Source organism: Cavia porcellus, unplaced genomic scaffold (assembly GCF_034190915.1).
Source record: "Cavia porcellus strain 051 isolate PalLab524CR breed Dunkin Hartley unplaced genomic scaffold, mCavPor4.1 scaffold_10, whole genome shotgun sequence".
In the NCBI taxonomy this organism is placed as follows: Eukaryota; Metazoa; Chordata; class Mammalia; order Rodentia; family Caviidae; genus Cavia; species Cavia porcellus.
This window is the reverse complement of record NW_026947493.1, coordinates 73,892,663-73,915,794: the sequence shown is the minus strand read 5'-3', so window position 1 is coordinate 73,915,794 and position 23,132 is coordinate 73,892,663. Positions and strand designations below refer to the sequence as shown.

At 39.8% G+C, this 23,132-nt stretch overlaps 1 protein-coding gene and 1 pseudogene across 1 annotated transcript in view; both read right to left on the bottom strand.

Moving 5' to 3' along the window:
* Nucleotides 1-21,876, bottom strand: part of Trhr (thyrotropin releasing hormone receptor) — a 46,774-nt gene extending 24,898 nt beyond the window's left edge. The window contains exons 1-2 of the mRNA XM_003479852.5: nucleotides 21,314-21,876; nucleotides 19,881-20,756 (exon numbers count right to left, since the gene is read on the bottom strand). Coding sequence (XP_003479900.2) covers nucleotides 19,881-20,672 — 792 coding nt within the window. The 5' untranslated portion in view covers nucleotides 20,673-20,756; nucleotides 21,314-21,876. The remainder of the gene's footprint in view (nucleotides 1-19,880; nucleotides 20,757-21,313) is intronic.
* Nucleotides 692-3,721, bottom strand: LOC106025798 (golgin-45-like; annotated as a pseudogene).
* Nucleotides 21,877-23,132: the final 1,256 nt, after the last annotated feature.

Here is a 23,132-nt window from a genome sequence, read left to right as displayed (position 1 = left end):
TAGGGGGCAATCTGAGCTCCATGTTTCTAAACCTTGGAACCCTTATCTTTAAAATTGATAGGATAATTTGCATCTATGTGCAGAAATCCCATGATATTATGCCTGGCATGCAATGATATTACTTATCACAAAGATTAATGTATGACTGACACTTGAACAAATGGAACAGACTATTTTCTAGGTGACTTTTTTTAGAAGCAAGATCAGACAAGCAGCCCAATTCATTATATTAACTGAAGACTATACAATCTAAGCTAGAATATTTAAGCAATGATTCTTTTTTTTTCAAAATAGAGAAATTTATTGCATGATTCAGACCCAAAAAAAGCACTTTAAGATAACATTAAAATATATTAGTATTTGATTTATCTTTTGAAGCTTTCTCTGGTTGCAACTTCAAGTAATTTGTGTAATTCAACATAAATACTTCATGAATATTTTAAAAGGACAATAAATGGGCATTTTACAATAGTTGATCATATAATTAATATCTATTAATTGATGAAGTTTTGAGTTAATATTCCTGATTCTACCTTCTCTACCATACACTGTAAATACTAAGTTGGATATTCCTGTTTTGAGTTGTTTGCCATAATGAATCAATAGCTGAGAATTTTGTTTCTTTTATATAGGTTAGATTGTACCTATTCAAAATACAGGCTCCCTTTTAAAGAAGCAACTTGAGAACATATTTTGTTTATGGATTTACTAATTTAGCTCTGAAATATTTATTTTCTTTATAGCATTTAATTTTACAAGATTAGTCTCTTCACCCTTAGAATTTTTGTAAGTCCAAAAAATTGCCATAAAAGGAACACAACCGGCCAGGGATTTAGCTCAGCAGCATAAGCTCCTGCCTTGCAAGTACACAGTTGTGAGTTTGATCTCCGGTACCAAAACAGAAAAAAAAAAAAAAAAAAAAAAAAAAAAAAAAAAAAAAAAGGAACACAACCTATTTCTTACCCTTCAGCTGTTCCCTTAGAGTGGACACAGTGGGGGTCAGAAAAACCTTTTCAAGGCTTTGCAGGCCAAAAAACTCTGCTGCATTTAGTCAACTTAGCTGTTGCAATGCAAAAACAGATTGGATAGCAGTGTATTTGACTCATGCCTGTTTCTGCCTTTAGTGTACCAAAATGAAACTAGTCCAAATATAATATCTAACAAGATAAAATAATAATTTAGGGTCCAAAAAAGTTATAAAAATGTTTTAAAGCCTTTTAGCAAAACCCTGTGTACTGCCTGGAAAGTATTCTTTGCTCTAAATATATGAATATAGTTTCACTGTTTTCTTACCTGAGATATTTATTAAGGCAGTGTAATGTGGAGTCCAGTACATGAAATACTTCTGTGAATACACACAATGTAGAGGAAATGATATTACTCTGAGCATTCTAGGAACCCCAGTTCCCAAGTAGTAATGATTCTTCAGTAACAAATACGTCTCCAACCTATTGAATATTAAAGTGCAGTAAGTTCTCCTTGGCAGTGACTGCAGCAATTGAAAGTTATATTCTCGTATCTAGTATACGGATGAAATCGTCCAGTATTTTTCTTTGTAGCAAGCAATGTGGTTATTGAAGACTCAGGAAATGGACTGTCAGCTGAGCTTTCTGTACGATCCAGAATGCGCAGAACTTTTTAAGCCATCTTCTCAAGTGGTGTGCCGCAGAATTCAACTGCTGATGGGGTCTTCTTTTGACTGCTGATGCCAACATCTCCCAGAAGATGAGTATGTACTGCTTTTGCCAAGTTGTGATTTGTTAACACCAGTTCTGCTGTGCTGTGGGTTTGGAGACTAGGGAAGTAAGTCTGCTCTCTTCCCCACTGTAAGGAAATCAAGAGCTCCTCCAAAAGTTTCTGGGAAGCTACCATTTCCTGACCGGTTCTTGTATAGCACTTTGTGCATTCCGGTTTTGACACTGTAGAACTGCTTTGGAATTGGTTAGCTCATCTGCCGTTACCCTGCTTGCGAGGAATTCACTTCGCCACACATCACACTGTATTGACATACGTTCTAACTGTTCAGAGAGCTGAGCTGTGTTTTGACTTAGAGCTTCATTTTCTAAAATAAGCTGATTCTTCTCACGAGCTACACATTCAAAGTGATACTGAAGATCATCCCCAACAGAAGCCACCAGCAACTTTTTAAACTCACGATTTACCTGTCTGCACCCGGAGCTGGTTTGAAAGACGTTCTATATCCTGCAGTAACCTCTTTTCAGAGTTCTTGAGTTTTTCCAACATATTCTTTACCCCTGAGAGTTCCTTTCTAGGTTCTGTAACTCCCTCTGAATGACCAAGGAATTCTCCTTTATGATATCCCAGAGACTTAACTTTTGCTTTGTTGGGGACGTCATGAGTTATAGCAGCTTTGGGAACAAATATTCGTACAGCTTCAACTTGCACTGCCTTTCAGTGACAATCTTCCCTAGCTGAAGGACTCCTGGGCTTTCTGAGGGAACTGCTTTCTTTCGTGGACTCTGAAGGATGCGATGCTTTATGGATTGGACTCTGGAGATGACTTCAACAGACTTAGGTGGTTCCTCAATTTCCATCCCATCCCCTGCTCCTCGGATTGGGGTTGAACTAAGGATGACTTTGGTTTCTACGCTTGTAAGAGTAGTCATTTTTTATTAATAAAAATGCACACCAAGGCTTCCACAGAAAAACTTACAAGATTCTTATTCTCCCTGTTTCTGCTGGCTTCCTTCACAGGCTCTGTGACTCATTGTCACTGGGTGGATCCCGCCAGGTCCTTGCCTACTAAGAAATGATTCTTGAATGGAGATGAGACCATTTTGAGAGAAATTTTGAGAATGACTTGTGGAAATTTTCAGAAGTCTCCATGCTCTTTTTTTTTATATATATCTTTTTTTTTTTTTTTTTTGGTCTTTTTCCTTTTTATCGGTACCGGGAATTGAACTCAGGACTGCCTGCTTGCAAGGCAGGCGCTTATGCCGCTGAGCTAAATCCCCAGCCCCAAGTCTCCATGCTCTTGACAGTCTGCAATTTTGCTTCATGTCTATTTTTTGTTTATTTTTCTTTCTCTTTTATTAGAATATATTTGCAATGCATAGAAATACATTAACCATGGAGAATTCATACACATTGTGTCTTGATTCTCTTTATTTCACCTTTAGAATTTGTTTTGTGATGTGACTTTGCTACTGAGGGGAAAGGTCCTGTGTGTTACTGGTTTAGGGTAAAATAGCTATTGCTAACAAATTTACATTGCATTATTAAGGTATAATATTTTCAATTCTTTATGAGGACTGGAAACTTGGCAACAATGTAAAATATTGGCTCTTAGTGTACCAGAAAATGACTTTTCATTCCAAAGGCTTTTGTGCAGAGCATTCCCCCAGCAGCATTATATAACAATTTACTGGGATAGTTTACCACCAAATGCAGACACTTCTGGTTCTTTTTCAGGGAAAATGGTGTTTGTGAACTTTACACTTGTGTATCATCATTTTTCAAGTTGTTCTGTGACAAATAACTGGTGCTTTTGAAACGGTACATTATACCTCTTATTGTTACAAAATAACTTGATTTTCTGTCCTTAACTTTGGAGATCCTATGGGGTCACAGTAGCTGAAGCAGAAAGCTCCCTTCCTGAATGAATAGGAATAAAAGCTTTAGTCTGTAGCTATTTAAAAGATAGAAAATTTGTCTGACAGTAAACTTATATTTAGTTCACTAAGAGTAATGTACTTGCCTTAAATGTTACCTTGATCATCTTAAAGACCACTAAATATTACTTGAGATAATTCTTTTTCTCATAGACCCAAAGTGTTTGTCTTTTGACTGCCATGGCTACCAAGATGTAACATGAACATGAAGTGTCTTCTGGTGACTCAGTATTCATGACTTAAAAAATACACAACATTTATTTCTCAACCTTTTGGCTAAGATCAAGTGTAAAAACCTAAGAGGAAACATCAAGATTCCTTTTGCTGCTTGTGGTAGGCATATGCATGCATATTTGTCTATTTTAAAACAATTGTCCCTGTGCTGTCACAGTCAGGACAATGAACCCTCTGTGATTTAAAAATATCTCTTGATTAATTATTCTGAGGAAGTGGATGAAGTTGAGGAGGTGCCCACAGCAGAAATGTATTCATTAATTTAAAAGCCCTGCTCGGTAACAGTGCTTTTCCACCTGTCTGAATTTTGGGACTGCCTTGTACTTGAAGCGTTTGACACAAACACCTTAAAATTTCAGAGCTCCCTTAAGGAGTAAACAGACACCTTGTGCCAGGCTGAAGCATCAGAGTGGTGCCTTTATACTCTTAATGGTCTTGGTGGGGCATGAAAAGAAAATTTTTTCATTTTAAAAATTCTCTATGAATGCGAAGTCAAGCTCTCTTCTTTGTGTCAGTCCCTGCTTATTACGAATATCTGTACCTCAGGATACCACTTTCCTTTGAGGTAAAGTTATTAATAAGGTCAAGTGCCGAATTCTGAGTAAAACAGAATGTGCTGTTTTTGACCCAAGGCTAGTTTAGCTGCTTCCATGTGTATTTCCAGAATTCCTCAAATACGAATTGGGAAGAACAAAGAATAACATACAGGTGTGACACTCGGGAAACTGAGGAAGTAAAGACCAGGCTCAAAATTGTGGGAAGAATTATTGTGCATGACCTGGTCCTGTCTGCAGTGTGTATGAGTACACGATTCACTGAGACACCCGATTTCTGGCTTCTGTTGATGTGGAGCCAGGCTTCAGGCAGAGCTGCCGAGGAACGGGAGAGAGCCTTACTCAGTGGTGAGACGTGCAGTCTAACCTGGCCTGGCCTTTATCGTAAGATTCCGGGCTCCGTGGAGGGGGACCAAGTGCTCCCCGTGAAATTGTACTAGCTATGGATGTGTCATATGCTACAGCAGAAAGCCACCTTGGGGACCATATTCCTCTAAATAAATATGTTTAGATGTTAGATTCCTCTAAAACTGTTCAGATGTCACTAAGCAACTTGGATTCTGTCAAATTTACTACCTTGCCAGTCTGGTTTTCCTACACATGAATGTAAACCCCTCCTGTCAGCATTCTACAGAGCACCCACTCTCCCCACTTCCCACGACGGACAGTCTCTCCTCTACTGAGACCCCTCTCCCTCCCGGAGGCCTTCACCCAGGCCTTTGCTTCATAGTCCACAAAGAAAGCAGAAGCCAGTTTGTAAGGACTCACTGTTTTATGCCCCCTAAAGTAAGACTGATCTGCAAATATAATCATTCTTCTCTTTTTCTTGTTTTGCAGTCATCCCTTCTGCTATTCACATATTTATGCATTTTCTTATTTGACACACATTATTGGATATTTCTGTGTGCAAGACACCATGCTAGGTGTTACGCATGGACCAGTGAATTGCACCTGATTCTGGCTGACGAGGTAGAGGAGTGGCCCCTTTCATATTGTGTTTTCCCTTCTTGGGAGCCACAGCTCCTCTACACTGAGTCTTGCTCTGGGTCTACGAACTCTTCCTTCCACCAGGTCTTCCTGGACCAGATCTGAAGGTCTGGATTTCTTCTATCATAAGAGATAAGACAGAAACAAACAAACAAGAATGCCTTGCCTTCTTTCTTCTCTCTTATACTCAAGCTAAAGCAACTGTCTGCTATTGCTTGCTTTCTAGTCTCCTGCCCCATCTATCATCTGCCAAGTCTATGTGATCTAATTTGTGAAAACATTGATCAGTGCCTTTTGGGGTGTTTTTCCAGTTCCTACAATTCCCATTTGCTGTGGACCACTGCAGACATAGCCTCCCCTTTTGGCTCCTGGCACACTGCTTCCTCCACATATCTCTGCTCCTTCTCTGGCTGTTGCTTCTCTGTTTCACAGGCTCTTACTCCATTCTCCCTCAGATTCCAGCTACTCTAAGGTTTCTTTTCTCTGCCACAAAATTTCCTTCCATGATCACCACTATTCTGCTGTCCTCAACAGCTCAGTTTACTCTGAGCTGCAAGTTTACGTTCCTACCCAGACCCTTTAAATCTGCAGACACTTCACATGCAACATAGGTGAAATTGAACATGTTCTCCTCACTGAAGTCCTTTTCTAGATAAATTACACTATCAAATCAAGACCAGCAAGAGCTATTATTTCTAGGTGTCAGGCACTGCAAGATGCAATATATACAGTTTTGTATTAAATCCTAGCTACACTTGAAGATAGGTACTATTATTATCAGTCTTGTTACTGGCATGTGCATGTACCAATTCTCCAAGACAAATGTAATCATAATGTTCTACAGATGTGTACTAATAAAAATTTTTTGGTCAGGATTTAGCCAGTGGTGTAAGTGCTTGCTTGGCAAAAGCAAGGTCATGAGTTCAATCCCTGGTACAAAAAAAAAAAAAGGGTTTTAAAAATGAAGTTATGTGCAGCCAGGTATAGTGGCACACTCCTGTAATCCTAGCACTTGGGGAGGCTGAAGTAGGAGGATCGCCATGAGTTCAAGGCCATCCTGGGCCACACATTGAATTCAAGTTCAGCCTGAACTGCAGAATGAGATCCTGTCTCAAACTCTAAAAGAAAAATAAATAGATAAAGCTATTCAAATAGAAGCTCGAGGCTACAAATGAACTTGCTCACGTCACCTAGTCAGGCCAATACTCATTCAGATCCCTAGGAATAAGATTCCCGAATCCAGCTCTCCACTGTCACATGATTTTCTCTCCAGATGGCTCCAGCCTCACCTCTGACTCCTTCCTGTCCCTCTCTCTATGCACCAGAAGTCTATTGCCTCCGTTCCAGTTGTAGCAGAGCCTGTGTATTCTCACTGTTATTCACCTGATTAAATTAGGCCTTTGAAGGTAGGCTTTTGCCTGCACTGGAGATGGAGTGCTTTTCCTTAAGCACAGGTTTGGTTACACTATTCTTGGTCTTGCAGTCTCCGGTGACTTTCTGCCGGCCTTAGAATCTTCTGGGCCCGGTTTGCTTCACTCCCGTCCTTGTTGTCCAGTGTGAAGGAGGCACTGCAGGATCATTCCCGGATTCCTGGTTTTCACCCACTGCAAAAATCATCTTCCTCCTCCTCCCCTACAAAATTCACTACTGATTCACAAGGCTTAGCTTAGGAGTCCTTAGTTTTCACCGAGCAATTCAGCTCTCTACCTCTTCCCATGCCACTAAGTTTTTTCTAAAACATTTATTCCTTTATTGCTTTAATTATCATTATACTTTTTCTGTTAGACTCAACAGCTTGTGTGCAGAAACATGTCTTACTCATAGCTGTGTACTAGGGTTTAACACTATGCCTGGCATAATTGGTTTTCAAATAAATCACAGTTTAAGCAGTACAAATATCTTGAATTTTTACATCTGCTCCTTACTTCACTGTTTTACTCTCTCATCTAGTACAAGTCTTAAAACTGTAATAGTTTAAGCACCATGTTTAATCCATGATACCAACTCCACTGTGCATGGTTTATATAAAGGCATTTATTTGATTGTTCTTAATTTATTCAGAAAGTTATCTAATTGATTCCTGAAGAAATCTTAGGAGATCCATCCTAACAGATTATAATCTTTAGCTAAATATTTCTAGTATAAATTTACCCTGGTTCTGAGCCTATTTCTGTCTTTCTTGGTAAGACAGAAAAATGTATCAGTGTAATTTTTCTCCCTCCCTCTCTCATGCAAATTTTATGTCTGCATAATCTTGCAAATGTTTGCCAAGCAGAATCTGTCATCAAGTTGAACTTGTATCAGAGGAATTGTGCCAGGGTGTCAGTCCTACACGCAGGCAGGTGTTTGAGTCACCTAACTTTACAGATGACCTTCAAAATTCCTGGAGAGTGTGTATTTGCCTTCTCTCTGTCCTTTGTCACTCTCATCTCCTCTGCTGAGTCACTTGCAGAAAATACACCGAGTTCCTCCATAATCATAAATTCCCATAAAACTCAAGCAACAATGTCTCAGAGCGGAGCGGTATAGGACGCTTTGCTTACTTCCGCCCGCTGTGCTGTGATATTCAAGGAGATCCAGCAAGAGAGGTAATGAAAAGCGACACGTGTTGTTTTTAAGAAAGCTTGCAGTAATTTCCTTTCCATTTCTATTTCAACTCAGTGTGGCTGTCAAAGGGTCTGACATTATTCATTCTATTTCTTGTGTCTGTGTCTAATTTTCAGAGGTAATTTAAGTTTATTCAAATTCTTCTCGTGTACCAAGGCTCTGAAGTGTTACTCAAGTGGTCAGGCGATGACTTCTGCTTTAGATAAATTCATTCAATTTATTAACTTGCTCCCTGGTTTGTTCGTCTTTCTCTGCTTCCAATCTGAACTGGCAACATCCACTAAAACTGTGTCTTTGCCTTCCTTGCTGTGCTCTGACAGACAGAGAGGTAGTCTTCTGATTTTTAGCAAAGTCTCTCGTCCTCTTTTAGTTTCCTTAATGCAACATTCTTCTGGTGCTCTATTTTTGTCAGTCTCTTTCCCTCCTTTTCAGTTCAATCCTACTCATGTCTGCCTTCCATTATTTTAGTGATTTCCAGATCCATATATCTAATGCTAATACTTATAAACAAATATTTCCAACTATATACAAGTCTTCATTTAAAGTGGAACACTTCTGGCAGTATTTTTAATATCTCTCCTCAGCACTTCTTTTAATAATTGCATCATTTGGGGATTTAGTGCAGCGGCATAAGTGCCTGCCTTGCAAGCAGGCAGTCGTGAGTTCGATCCCCGGTACCGATAAAAAGGAAAAAGACAAAAAAAAATAATAATTGCATCATTTTCAGTATCCTAAAAGTGTTCTTCAGACTCATATTTAATTCTTCTATTTTGTTTATCCTTTATATCCAGACTTTACAAATTTAATCAATTAGCATTAGGTTTGCAGACACTATGAGGGTCACTGTATACAGAAAAATAAATAAAGTGATGTTTCCATCACTGTGAAAGACAGTTTTGTGGGAAAGGCAGACATGTTATCAGATGATCAATAACAGTATGGTAGGCTACGCAGATGAAAGAACGAAGTACTATAAATGGAAGCGAGGGACAGCAAACCTGCCACTGAGAGCCTGTTCTGGGAGATGAACAACCGGAGGGTGGGCTGGAAGTAAAAGGTCCAGTAAGGGGCTACAGAGTGCTTAAGATAATGGGACAGGGAATAAACGCACTGGCTGGGAAGTGTGGTACAGAAGAGGGCAGCTGGGAAACTAGTCAGGGAGTAGATGACACATCCCCGGTGATCACGAGGATGACTTGGGGTGTCAGCATAAGGAGTGAGCATATTCAGGCAGCATCAGGATAGCAGCAAGTTCACGTGGTGTGTGATTCCATCAACACGTGTGCAGATGAATCAAGGAGGGAATTAAGAGACAGAGGGTGGTTAGGATGCCTCTGCAGGTGTGGCAGGGCAGGGCCTGGCTTCTGCCTGCAGTGCGGAGAGAAGATGAGGCTGAACTAAGGCAACAGCCTCAAGAAAGGCAGGTGGGGTGTGGGGGAGGTTGCAGAGGAGAATCTCCGGTACAGTGACTCCAACAGATCAGGGAATTTTGCAAGTGGCATTTAAGGGACAAAAAGAGGGAATTGATCATGGCCTGACAAATTATTTCCAAAGAATTATTTGGAAGCAAAACTCCAAGGGTGAAATCTCCACGATTTGTAGAATGTGACTTTTGGTGGCCCTGTTCACTGGACAAAGGAACTGAGGTGGGCCTTAGCAGGAGGCGCATGCTGGATTTTTTGGCTGCCTTGATCCAACCTTGGCCCATAGTCTCCAAATGAACACTGGATGCGTGCGTGTCTCCATTCCTCAGACAGAACAGGCTTATCGTTTTCTAACTGATAATACTGTCTTTCCCTTCCATTGTCACCATTTGCCTGCGATGCCCTCTCTCATTCTCTTTAACTGAACTTCTCCAGATTTTCATAGCCTTTCATGCTTCTGGCAAAGCAGCTTACTCTGACTTTTACTAATTTCATCTTTATTTTTTCTTATCATTCTGGTTGACACTATGTGAGCTCTGAAGCAGGAGCACTGGGTTCAGATCCTGATTCTCTATAACTAGCCATGTGATCCGAGGCAGACTACTCTTCTTCCTTGTGCCTCTGAATCCTCTTCTGCGGTTAGCTGCCACCACCAGGGTCCATGGAAAGCACTTGAATAATGTGTAGTACATAATACAAATATATCATACATAATGGAAAGCCAGTAATGTCCTGACTTTGTTGTATGTGGCACGGTAAGGTACTTACTGAGCTTCCCTTTTAGATATAATAGGAGCTGGAGAAGTATGCATTGATTTGATCATATTAAAGCTATTAGATGCTGGAATATCTACCTCTACTATAACCTCTAAACTTTGTCTTCTTTGGGGAAACAATAATGCTCTAAATTTTTCCTAGTTCATGGATAAGGAGTGAATAAATCATATTTTAAAGATAATATGTAACTTAGATATAAGGATGAATGTTTGAGCATGTGTTATGCACTATCATTCCCTCACAGCAACCATGAGTATTATTCATATTGTATTCTACACAGGAACAAACTGAATCTCAAGAAGTGAAACAATTTACTTAACATAAAGAGCAAGCAGAAGAGCTAGAACCTGGGCTTGTGCTTCCTTTGACTTGAGTTTTGCTTACCTGCCTTCCAGTGTCTGTCCAACATGTGGGCCTTCTCATCTGAAATGCAGCCCAAGCTGAACATTATGGGAGGGAGTGGGTGTCAACAGTGGACAGGGCTTTGCATATGGGAGAAAACTGCAAGAGCAAAGTTGCAGGCGTAAATAAGCTGGCCTGTGTGGTAGATTCTCAGGAGATGTGTTTGAATCTATGGGAAGGAATAAATATAGAGATTTCACTTTGACTCGTGTTCTGTGCCATGCTCAACAGGCCATGCCTGCCTCAGCCAAAAATCTGGGATTTCCTTTAGAAGTTTACTTCTCTGCCTAATTCGTTATTAAATCCTACTGAGTTCGCCTTCTAAACGTGTCGCCTCTACTTCCCTTCCTGCCGTTCCTCCTGCCATAGCTTAACTCAGGCCTCCCTTTATTTTTTCCTGAACTGTAGCATCCTCATCCCTATTTGCCTGGCTCCTGTTGGCTACGCCATGCAACTTTAAGTGCAAAGTTCTCAAATGTAAAATCCCATTGGCTGCCGCCCTTATGAAAGGCGCCCAGTGGTTCCGCAGTACCATAAAGCCAAGTACCGGAGTATTCAGTGGCAGTGCCTTCCCTGGTCTTTCCATGGGCTCAGCTCAGTTACTGAAATGACTACTGCTGCTGGTTAGAAAGTGTGTGTTTTTCACGATGGCCTGGAAAACACTTACTTATTTTTTTAAGAGCAGTGTTTCCTGTTTAGCACTTGCTCTCTGGCCTTTTTACAGTATCAGTCTTTTCTTGTTGCTTTTCCCGTACACTGTAGAGCCTAACCTTCTGTTTCCCACTTGTTATTTTTAACATCAGTCTTTGGTGTTTTATTGTGAGTTTATAAAATAGTGAATATTACGGCTTCTTCAGAATAGTGCCTAGCATGAAATTGGTGCTCAATAAATGTTTATTAACTTTAAAAGATAGTGGATGAGCAAAACCACAGGAAAAAATAATGCTTTATAGAGGTTCAAAAAGCATTCAGAAAAGCTTGGAGAGATGCTCTTTTAAAAGATGATATATGCAAATTGTTCTAGGGGAATTATTCACATGGGGGCACTCAGTAGATCTGCCATCATCTTTTTATCTCTGCTCAGATTGTTTTTTCCCTGGGTTGCTATTGCTCTTCTTTTCTGTCCTTTAAAGTCCAAAGTAGCCTCCTCCTTCAGATGGAATGCTTATAGGAAAGTGAACTGGATTTTGTGTAACAAAGTAAATTATTATTTGAGCCTACTGTGTTTCTAAGTCAGCCTGTTCCGTGCAGAAGAAGAAATCTCCCTAAAAGTTTTATCTGCAAATTTAATCATTGTCGTACTAGTTACTGGTTAGTTTCATTTGTTTGTGTGTGTGTGTGTGTGTGTGTGTGTGTGTGTGTGTGTGTGTTTGCATGCGAAAGATACTTGTTAATAGACAAAGACATTAAAACATTAATTAAAGTTTTAGACAGATATGTCACAAATCTAAATCCCTAATTTTTTAGGGAGCAAAATAGAGTTTTGGAGTTGAGTGAGTCTCTAAGTATTCATGCATATACTCTTTTACACTATTATTTTACACTATCTTATGTACATGTATGAATGTATATGTAATATAACCACATAAGCAGAAATGTGCCAGTTAAAACAAGTTCCTCACAACAAATAAAGAGGGCTCTGGACATCATATTTGTTGATTTCTGCAACGTAAATACTTCTTCGATGGACGGCTTTGAGCAACCATTGTGACATCACTGAATGCAGCACTGGGAAAAGGGACCACCAAGCTGCTCTTGCAAAGTCTGTGCTCTCGGACTGCAACACAACACTGCACGTACGCACTTTGACAGACAAGCTCAGTGCTGACAGTTCTGGGAATACAAGGCCTTACGATAAAGGATGCTGGTGGGCTAGGAAGATGGGCCAAGTTATTACCTACAAGAATTATCAAACCAGAAAGAAATAGAAAGTACTATAAATGCATGGGAATGAATTGTATAGTGAGTGAGTTGTTGTACAAATCTGCCTGAGACGTTCAAGGAAGTTTTGAAGGGGTGCACAGAGCATTATTTGATTTGAAACTTGAAAGACAGTTGAGAGTTTGCCAGAAGAAGGATGTTTCCGCTGAGAGCACCTAGTATATTCAGAGACCTTCAAATAATTCAATATTGCTGAAGCATAAAGTGCAAGTTGAGAAAGCTATGAGAGATGAGCTGAAAATGTAGGCAAGAGCCAACCTCTCATTTGTATGATTAGGTTAAACTCTAGGCATCAGGGAACTCTCCAAAAAGGGTTTCAATAACTATCTCTGCATTAGAGAGATCCCTTGATCAGCAACGTGCAGGACGATTTGTGGGCAGGATTGACTGAGAGCCAGCGAGGCTGGTAAGTTGGGCACTGGAATAAGCCAGTGAGAGATGGTAAATTAGGACAGGGGCTGTCTGAGTGCAAAAATAGGTCAGCTAGGAGAGTCATCAGCTAGAATCACTAGAAGTTGGCTATTAGATTTGGGAAAAAGGAGTAACTGAAGAAAGAGCACTTGGACGGACTCCTGGATTTCTGGTTAGAGAACACAGACTAGGGAAGATGGAGGTAGCAGTTACGAAGAAAAACAATGAGCTTAGTTTTAGACATATTGGTATCAATTTAAAGACATGTGATTCAGAATCAGTTGCATCGATGGATTAAGAGCTGTCCGCTCTAGAGACTCATAGGTGGTAGGTGTAAGCACAGTATAAAAGAAAGTGTGGAGAACAATCTGGCAGGGCTGGAAGGAGAGACTGAGCAGGTGTAGCAGGACCAGCATGACTAAGTTTCCCTCACCAGACAGCCCCCTTCCACAGCCACTCCAGACTACACCCCATGAGCATGCGCATTGCTCACAGAGTGGCATGTTCAGGAATATTTGTGTACATGGTCAACATGGATCTCTGTGGAGGTGAAGAATTTTCCTCCACATATCCCTGCAGCCTGCATGCTTTAGGGAGTGCTAGAAATATGGGGGAAGTGTGAATGAATGTTTAATGACATTACAGAAAGTGCTGAACATCCATGAGCTACCATGAAACTTTGCCCCATGCCAAATCGGCTCCAGACTTCCAACCCCCCCCCCCATTTATTAAAAAAGAAAAAAGGAAAGAAAAAAAAAGAATATAGTTACTGTGACTTTCACTTGTCTGGAGTTTGGGACACCTGCATTTTGAAGAATTGATGCAATACTTTACAAAAAAAATGTGAAGTAGTTTTTCACATTCAAGGTTAAATGCTTTTGAGGTTTATTTTTTATGTGGCCCAACTGAGAATTCTGCAGGAGTGCATGCTTCCTTTTTTGTAGGCATGTAAGAAAATTTATTTCTCTCTACTGCTGAGACTGTCTCAAAGCTTCAAATCCAAAACTGAAAGTAAACAAGGGGTGCTCATCTAAGACAAAGACACAAGCCCACAACGACAGGGATTAGCATGTAATTGATTCATGGGCTACATAATATGTCTTTCTTTATACAGGATATGAATCAGAAAATAGGTATTCTTCAGTAATAAAAATAAAATAGCATGTTTAATCAGTTTTACACTGTGACAAAATTGTCCTCCTCCTCTCAATTTATAGATTTTCACAGCTTGAGACATCTGCATTTCAAATTTGTACAATACTTTACAAAAAAGTGCAGACGTCCCAAGCTAAACAATTGGAATGAAACACAACCTTTAGTCATCAAAAAAAGGCAGATTAAAATGTGGCTGTAGTTTGTGTCTGGATGTACCCTCAAAGCCTCATCCAGTCCTAGACCAGGGTGTTCCAGAGGTGGCTGGATCGAGAGTGAATGACTCATGGTGCAATCTGGGATTGAGGATGGGTGATTAGTAAATTGATCCACTCATTGGTTTGGCACTGGGCTACTCCCAGAGTATAAAAGGGACCAAAAGACACTGTTAAGGTCCCTTGTTGCTTTTGCTACCTTGTGGGTGCCATGAACTTTCTCTGCAACACCCCTCTGCCACGTGCTGCTCTTGGTGCCAGCCAACTATGGCATGAAACCTCTACAAACTGTAAGCTAAATATCCCTTTCCTCCTTTAAACAAAATAAGTAAGTGAAAATAATAAAAAGTGGATCTGTAAAAACAGCACTAGTACATTGGAGAAACCTCTAATTTAGGGCTACCAATCAAGAGGTTAGTACAGTAGGCCACTGTACGTGGGAGGTTCATCGTTGACCAGGGAGAAGCACGGTCATGCAGGGTAGAACTTCTGTAGATGTAGGTGGAACTGGCAGTCGCACAAGCCACACAGAGCAAAGGACTCCATGCTCTGAAACAAGCCCCTGCTTGCTGCCTGACATTCCACCAGCACGCCTCACTCCCCTTGTGTGTTAAACATACTGCTTCCCTTGTCAGTGCAAACACACTGAGGCAGGCATTGGAGGGAAGAAGGAGAGGACAGAGGCCCACATTGAAGCTACGTCCTCATTTGAGTGCCACAATTCTTCTTGAGCACATCTCATGACTTGGGGTTGCCTAAGAGAGGGCCAAGAGGGCTCCTCTGAGAGGCACTGAGAACCACGGGAGGGAGAGACGAGAACCTGGTTAGACAAGCAGAAGAGGGCAAGTATGGATTTAGTTTGCGGCATCGCACCGATGTGGATTTCAGCAACGATTTCATGAGGTAATTGTTTTACCCATTTCATTGATCAGAACACTGAGGCCCAGAGAGCATGACTCAGTCTAATCACTTTCTTTTTCTACATGCATTCTCCTTGAGAAAGTTAATTTGAACATTTTGGGTGGAAAAGCATGCAGCAAACTTATACCTATATATTCATCTTACCTATATAATTAACTATACATTTTAGCTACATACATATATACATTTTAACTATTTTAATTAAATTATATATAAATTTTAACTATAATATATATACAGTTTAACTAGATTTATATATGCATTTTAATTATAATTGTGTTTTCCATAATATAAAGAATTGGTTTTATATCTCTGAAAATCGTGTATTGCTTTGAAAAGAAAAAATGCTTTTGTTTCTTGGGGATAGAAGACTTTTAAGCATTTTATGGACATGAAAAATGATATTTTTAAGGCTAATTCTTCTTTTCTTTCTTTCTTTTTTTTTGGTGTCAGGAGTTGAACTCATAACCTTGCACTTGCTAGGCAGGCTCCTATGCTGAGCTAAATCCCCAGCCCCTGAAAATTGATATTTTTGAGGCTTACTAGTCACATAAAGTATATCATGAGAACTGTTAGATGTCTTGGTTACAAATTTCAGCTGTCCTATCAGTTCTGTTGCTAAGAAAAAAAAGGTATTACAGTGACTTCATTGAAAATATTCTGTATGCCCCTGAATCCTGAGGAAAGCAAATATTTGAAGTGAATACATTTATTGATACTTCAGCCTGTTACCAAGAGGTTCAGGTGTTTCTGTGCTTCCAAAATATACAATCAATTACAGAGAAGTAGGTAGTCAATGATATCAATGTTTTATTTACATAATGCTGAGAATCTGGACTGAATGACTAGGAGATCTTTTTGCATTGTGTACATGGAGCTGAGATGTAATAAGTGTAATAATTTTAATAGTATTGCCTCAAAAATCAAAATAACCCATTGAAAGACAAAAGACTGAGTCGGTCAGATTGTTCTCCTGTCTACACAATTTCAAGCCACAAAGTTTAGTCATTTATTTCATTTAAGTTTACTTAATGTTAATATGCTTCCCTAAAATAATTGCAACTCTGAATAATGGAAATTTTGCCCTGGGTCTTTCAGAAAGGAAAGATAAGTTAAAAATAAACAAGCAAATAAACACCTTGCATTTGTCCATTACAGATAAATGCTGTTTTATTTCCATTTTAAAATGCATTTCCTTTAGGCTATGCACATTTGGGTAGACTTTAATAATTTGGATTTTTAAAAAACCTGGCCAAGGTGAGTATATAACATGTAAATTAAGCTTGCCTAAGAGAAAAAAAAGCAGAGAAAAATATTAAAAGCCCTTGGGTTATAGAATATAGAGGTCTGATCTTTATGAAGGTTTAAGAAACAGAAAAGGAAAAGGTCAGACCGCGGGTCACCACTTTTGGGCAAAGCTGACTTTCTCTCACACTTCTCTTTCCCATGCACCAAGGTCCCACCATGGAGCCTGGTGCCATATTGAATTTCTCTCTCTTCATCGTCTGTGTTTAATATGTCACATTATACTGATTCTCAGAAATGTCTCTCTGGTTTAAAGCCTAATTTAAATTTTCCAGGTGGAATATCTTACTGTTTACTTCTGTATCCCTACCAACAGCTTCCAAAGAGGTTTTCCTCTCATTAATCTCTTGATCTTCAGATCTGCAGACCTAAAGTTGTCAGATTCCTCATCACCAGACACCACTTTCATGATTGCTGTTTCCTCTTCACTATGCACATTCTTTGTTGCTTTTACATTAAATTCAAAATTCCTTTTCTAAAGCTAGGTGGTCGTTCACGCCTGTAATTCCAGCACTTTGAAAGGCTGAGGCAGAAGGCGAGCTGGAGCCCAGCCTGGGCAGCTTAGAGACTCAATGAGACCCTGTGTGAAAATTAAACAAAATGGGAAAGGGGACTGGCTCAGTGCAAAGGCTAAGGTTCAAGCCTCAGTGCAGCAAAAGAAAAAGAAAATCTTTTATCTAGGATCCTCTCCCTGTGTCTCTGTGTCTCCATGTTTTTCTGGGTCTCTCTCTGACTCTCTTTGTCTCTCTGTCTCTCTCTGTCTATCTCATCTAATCTTTTACTGTTCTCTGAAATATATTATTACTTCATTCAAACCGACTCACTTACCCTATTAGAAACCTCACCTCATGTGCCACCTCTTTGGATCCCCCTCCATCCATACCATTGACATCCTGTCACTGTGTCTTATCTTTTGTATGTGAAGTTATTTTCCACCCATTTTTCAAATAATCCCCATCCTTCTAGAGCCTTCTCAAATGCTGCCTCTTCCACAAAGTCTTTTCTGATCCTTCTAGTCCCATAATTTTCCTTCTTTTCTCTAAACTTCCATCCCTTCTACAATACAGGTTGCAGAGCATGTGACTTACATGCACTTCAGCTAAAACAAGTCATCCCTGGTGTCTCACTGAGGTTCTGTTACAGGACCTTTCCTCGCTGTGCAGGGCATGAGGTATCCTGCCTTCCTGTATGCTGACAGCAATGTTATTGCTGAATGTTTTGAATACATTACAGAATTCCCTGAAATTTTTCTTGGAGAAATTACTGTATCAGATACATATTGATTTAACAAATAGTCTTTGTTTAAGTAGTAAATATATACTTCAAGAGCAAATCTGTAGTCCCTTTGCAGTTGTCAGTATATTCAACAAGGTGGGAAAGAACTATACTAGTGCTTAGGTGATAAGCATCACCCACTTTAGGTGTCTTTCTGAGGACTTTTCTCTGGACCCTCACACTGATTCTGAGCACTGTCATTTATCTTGTTTTATAGATGAAGAAGCTAAGGCTCAAACCGTTCTGATTTTCCAGGGTCAGACAGCTTGATTGGAACCCTGGCCTTTAAGGTTGGAGTTCACTGGAGCCAAATCTTTGCCCTTTTCTTCTATGACTTGGCCTCTGTAAAGTCAGTTCATCTGTGACAACTTTGAAAAAACAAAGTAAACATGTAATGCAATTAGCAATTTAAAGAACATTATTAAAGCTGATAGGTACTAATGACTGTAATTGAAAGAAAAGACATTAGGCCAAGTGATATTTAGAATTTATAACGAGAGTACAAATTGGAGTCTAATGAGTAAGTTTACTTCATGCTCTTCTTTGCTGCAGAGATTAAGTGATTGTGATGCACATTCTTTACTCTCTCATTGGATTTATTAATGTGTGTCTTGGCAGATGGTCAGCAGATCTCTATGTATTTCCGTTAATCAAGTTTTGGGTAACAGACGGATAAGTATGTGTCATATTAAGTAACACTGCTAGACCCAAGTGATAGGAACCTAAGTAAGAGCTAGTAAGAGCTGATCAGGTCCTCCCCTCTATTTTCTAGGTATCTGGAATAATAATGTTACATGAATAAGTATCACAGTATCATGTAAAATATTGCATGCATTTCTTTTTAGTTACAGTTCATTATGTATTTCATGCATATCTAAAACATCTTCATTCTAGTAGTTAATTCACATGTGTGTCCGAGTATATCTCGGGTTACAATTCTTCATTTATCAGCTACCTAAAGTTTAGGAGGTAATAATGTGAATGACCCAAATGCATACTTAAAAGGTACACTCAGGTTATACCTATGCACATAATTAAGCTGTATTTATTGGTGGAAAAGAACAAAAGAGAAAGAGAAAATTCAAGTCATTTGAAATAAACAAGATTGTTGATTTCAAGTTTTTTCTTTTAACTAACAGAAAAATGTTTATCATCTACTTTGTTCAGCAAAAAAGGAAAAGGAACTGAAAACTAGGTTCGTAATTAGCTTAGAACAATAGTGTCAATACATATAAATATATACATGATACAAAATCATTTTATTCTTTTACTATTTTATGAAAAAAATTTGCTGTAAAGATGTTGCACTTCATTCACTAATAAAACCATAATTTAACCAAAACCTTTTGGGCATTCAGGTGTCTGAAAGCATAAAAAAATTTTAGTTATGCTTGGCTGGAAAAACAGACATTTAAAAATTCATTATTTTTATAACAAACTGAACTTGATGTTGACCCTTTTAGTAAAACATTTCTCAGCAAAGTGCATTTTTAGTTTCTGCATGTTGGGATAGCCAAAGAACAGAGTGAGAGAATCTTCCTCCCAAAAGATGAACCAAAATATGTCCAGCTGCATCTTTCAAATATGTTGTGAATAACTACAGCTTTGAGGGAAAGTTCCACTATTTTGACTATCTAGTTGCAAACTTTCCTGGTAGCCCTGTTTTGCAGTAAGATTCTTAAAGACAATCCTGTGCTTTGTGAGATTTTTCTGTACAGAAGTCAGAATGGTTTGAGTGCTCCAGTAACATTGTCAGAGAGGCACAACATTTTAAAGGTGGATTTCTGGAGTTTCAGTTCACACTTCTTTATATCTTTACAGCATCTGAACTAGTCCTTGTGGATATACTATCAAATTCTCTCCATCTATTTTTAGGTCTCTAGTTGCTTTCGAGCTGGATTTAATATGTAAAGCAGAATCTTAGGGTGTAAAACATTTGTGTGATTATATTTTGGTTTTGCCACCAGCTAAGCAGGACAAAACTGATCCCATCTCACAAGGGGCTCTATTTCACATTTCTTGAGGAAATTCAGCTTTTCTTACCTGCTTCCTTGAAGACACAGTGCTGTTGAAACATCTGTTAGAGGTCTTTAAATCCACATTCTTGTTCGGATGGGTTGAGTCATTTTTCCATGTCTTAGAGTTTTCTTTAGGGTCTGAAGGAATGGGATTTAAGAAGAGGATTCTAGCTATGAATCCATAGAGGACAGTGGCCAGGATCATTGGCACAACATAAAAAACACCGAAGTCCATTAAGTAAATAGGTGAGTAGTAATTCCTGGAGATCTTGTAGCCACAAGATACCACAGTAGTGTCTTTGTAGGTGCTAATGTTGAGATCCAGCAGGAAGAACCAGAGCATACAATAAATGGATGTGAAAGCCCAGACAAAAATGATGATCTTTTTGGCTCTGGAAAATGTGCAGAGAAACTGGGCTTTGATGGGGTGACAAATTGCTATGTACCTTTCAATGGTAAAGGCTGTTATTGAACAAGAGGATGCATTAATTCCCAAGTATTGAAGGTAAGTAATGCACAGGCAGCCAACATAGCCATAGACCCAGGAACCGTAGATGCTGTCTGTTATGTTGGGAAGACCTGCAGCCACCAGGACCATGAGGTCAGCCACTGCCAGACTCACCAAGTAGCAGTTTGTGGGAGTCCTCATGTGCTTGGTTCGCAGGACCACCAGCACCACCATGATGTTACCCACGATGCCCAGACCACAAATAATGAGTACAAGTAAGATGGTGACCACTTGATATTCAAGGGTCACCACCGCTCGTGGCTGAAGCTGGGTTTGGTTCAGTTCACTGGCTGTCTCGTTTTCCATCATCGGTGGCTTGAAGTTTCTCTGAAACAGCAACTTCTTAAAACATCTTCTCTTCGGTGCCCACCTTTATCGCAGTGGATCTATGCTCTGTGAAAGATGATGCCACATTCATTCACAGCGTCACCGTTCCTGACCAAATCACAGTCACAAGTACCCTCACTTCTGCTCCACTCACTTATGATCCCCCCTACACCGTATCATAAGACTCCTCTATGTACTTTTGAAAACTACTTTTACTGAAACTCTAGTGTGGGACGCAGAAACTCTTTTGACCAGCTCACACTGAGAGGACCAGTTCCTCTTAATGGAAAAAAATGCTTGAAAGAAACAGAAAAAGCTCTTTGTTTTGAAACAGTGCCCAACTCAAAAAAAAAAAAAAAAAAACCTAAATAATGTACGCTAGCTGAAAAAATAAATACAAAGAAACCTTTCATATGCTCTGGAAAAGTATACTAAAAAAAGAAAAAGGTACTGGAGAAAAAGCCAAGATCTTCAATGATCAAGCTTTGCAGGAATACTTAGCTGTTGTTTCCGTTGCTCTTGGACAGTGAGATCTCTTTGGTATAAAATCCTAAGCTGTTGAGCCTACATTTCCCCATGCTCTCTATCCCCCATTCCCAATAAAAAACAGTTTGCTCTCTTACCTTATCTACTGCCGAGCTGCTTGCTTGTCTGAGCAGATGAAGGAGGTCCAAGTTTCCAGCGCTGCAGAAAATCTCTGACACTGACAGAGAGGCCACTTAGCAGCATTCAGTGCTTAGAACTGCAGTTCCTCTAAACCTCCCAGCCCTTTTCAACTCTGACAGACCAGAGAGCAGCTGCAGCAGCAGCAGGAGCTGGAGCAGGAGCAGCAGCAGGAGCAGGAGCCCCAGCAGCAGCAGCAGCAGCCGCAAGAAGGCTGTCAAATCATAGATCAGATCGTCCCTTAACCCAAGCGTGCGCTCTCTCTCCCTCACCCAGCCCCACACACGCACTCCCTCTCCTCACAGATGCCAGTCAGTCCTGACTGATTCACCGTCTTCTCCCTCTGAAGGATTCACTTTGAATGGGTTGCTGATACAGTCTCCGTGTGGAAGGCTGAACCCACAAGTGAGAGGTTTGGAAGCAGCTGGTCTCGTGGGCACTGCTAGTTCAAGTTTGGCAGGGACTCCAGGACTGAACTGCCCTGGAACCTACTTCCAGCCCTTGCCTGACAGGCTTTGGGGGATAGCAAAACCTTCCCAGTCCAGACCCAGCCCTTGAAACTTGGAATATCTGTGCTGAAATCAGCCTCTTCAGTACTATGGAAACCCTGAGAATGTTCCTCCAGTTGGCCAGTAAAATTGGCTTCCTCCACTCAGGCTGCATGAATGGAAAGTGAGTTAAAATTGATTTTAAGTCATTTCAACTGTCATCTTCCAAGGCTTATAAAATTATTATTTAAAAAGCTGATTTGAGCTAAGAATATTGATTGAAACATACATGACCTGTGAAGCTTGTTTTTCAACTGTGGTAGTCCAGTCACTGTGGGTGCCTTTCCCTTTTTACCCATCCAGCAGATGACCAACCCTATGTGTATAGATCATCCAGAAATGGTTTGTCTCAATTTTTTTCTAGGTGGAAAAATCATCTAGCAGAATTCCTAGCCCAGGGCCACTCTGGTATTACACATGTGAAATAAAATTCCATAGCATTGTTTTAAAAAGTGCTCTTTAACTTGATTTTTTACTTCTCAAAACTAACCATGAGACAAACCTATACCTCTTTTTAATGAAGCTCAGAAAATATCTTTCTTCTCTGGCTAATACCTGTGTGCTACAGCTGTTAATGTTTGTCCACTTTTTAGCTACATTTCCTGTAGGATGAACTGACTCTGTTTTACCGAGTTCAGCTTCTTTTCTTCTGAGTAGACAGGACCATATGGATATCAAAACATACCCAGTGTCAGATCACAGTGGATAAGGGGGAAGTTCTGAGTATACTGACTCCCTTCTACTCTCTGAATCACTGAGGAGTGCTTGAGTACCCATTTCTTCATCCAGATCATCTGTACTTAAAAGTAATGACCCATAAGCTGCATTCAGACTTCAGATGTCTATCGCTTGGCTTGCACAAGATAGGCTCAGGTGTCGTTTAAAGTCATTATTTTTTTTTTACCAAGTACTTGGAAAGAGAGTGGAAGCCACCAGCCAAAGGCAAACTTTTTATCTTGACCAGAATATTTCTTGAATTTTGTTTGCTCCTCCAATCGGGTTAGCAGATGGGACAACAGATACGTTGACTTTTTTTGGTCTAGAGGACAGTATTTACTCTCAATAGCGTGCCTCTATAGAGAATAAAAAAATGCTTTCTAAGATGAGTGAACTGCCTGCCTGCTCCATTCAACTCAATGTATCTCTTGAAAAGTCCTAAGTTTTGTTTTCCTCTTCAAGAAGATCATGGTGCATTGGGAGTAGAAATATAGTTACAAAATAAGATATGCTC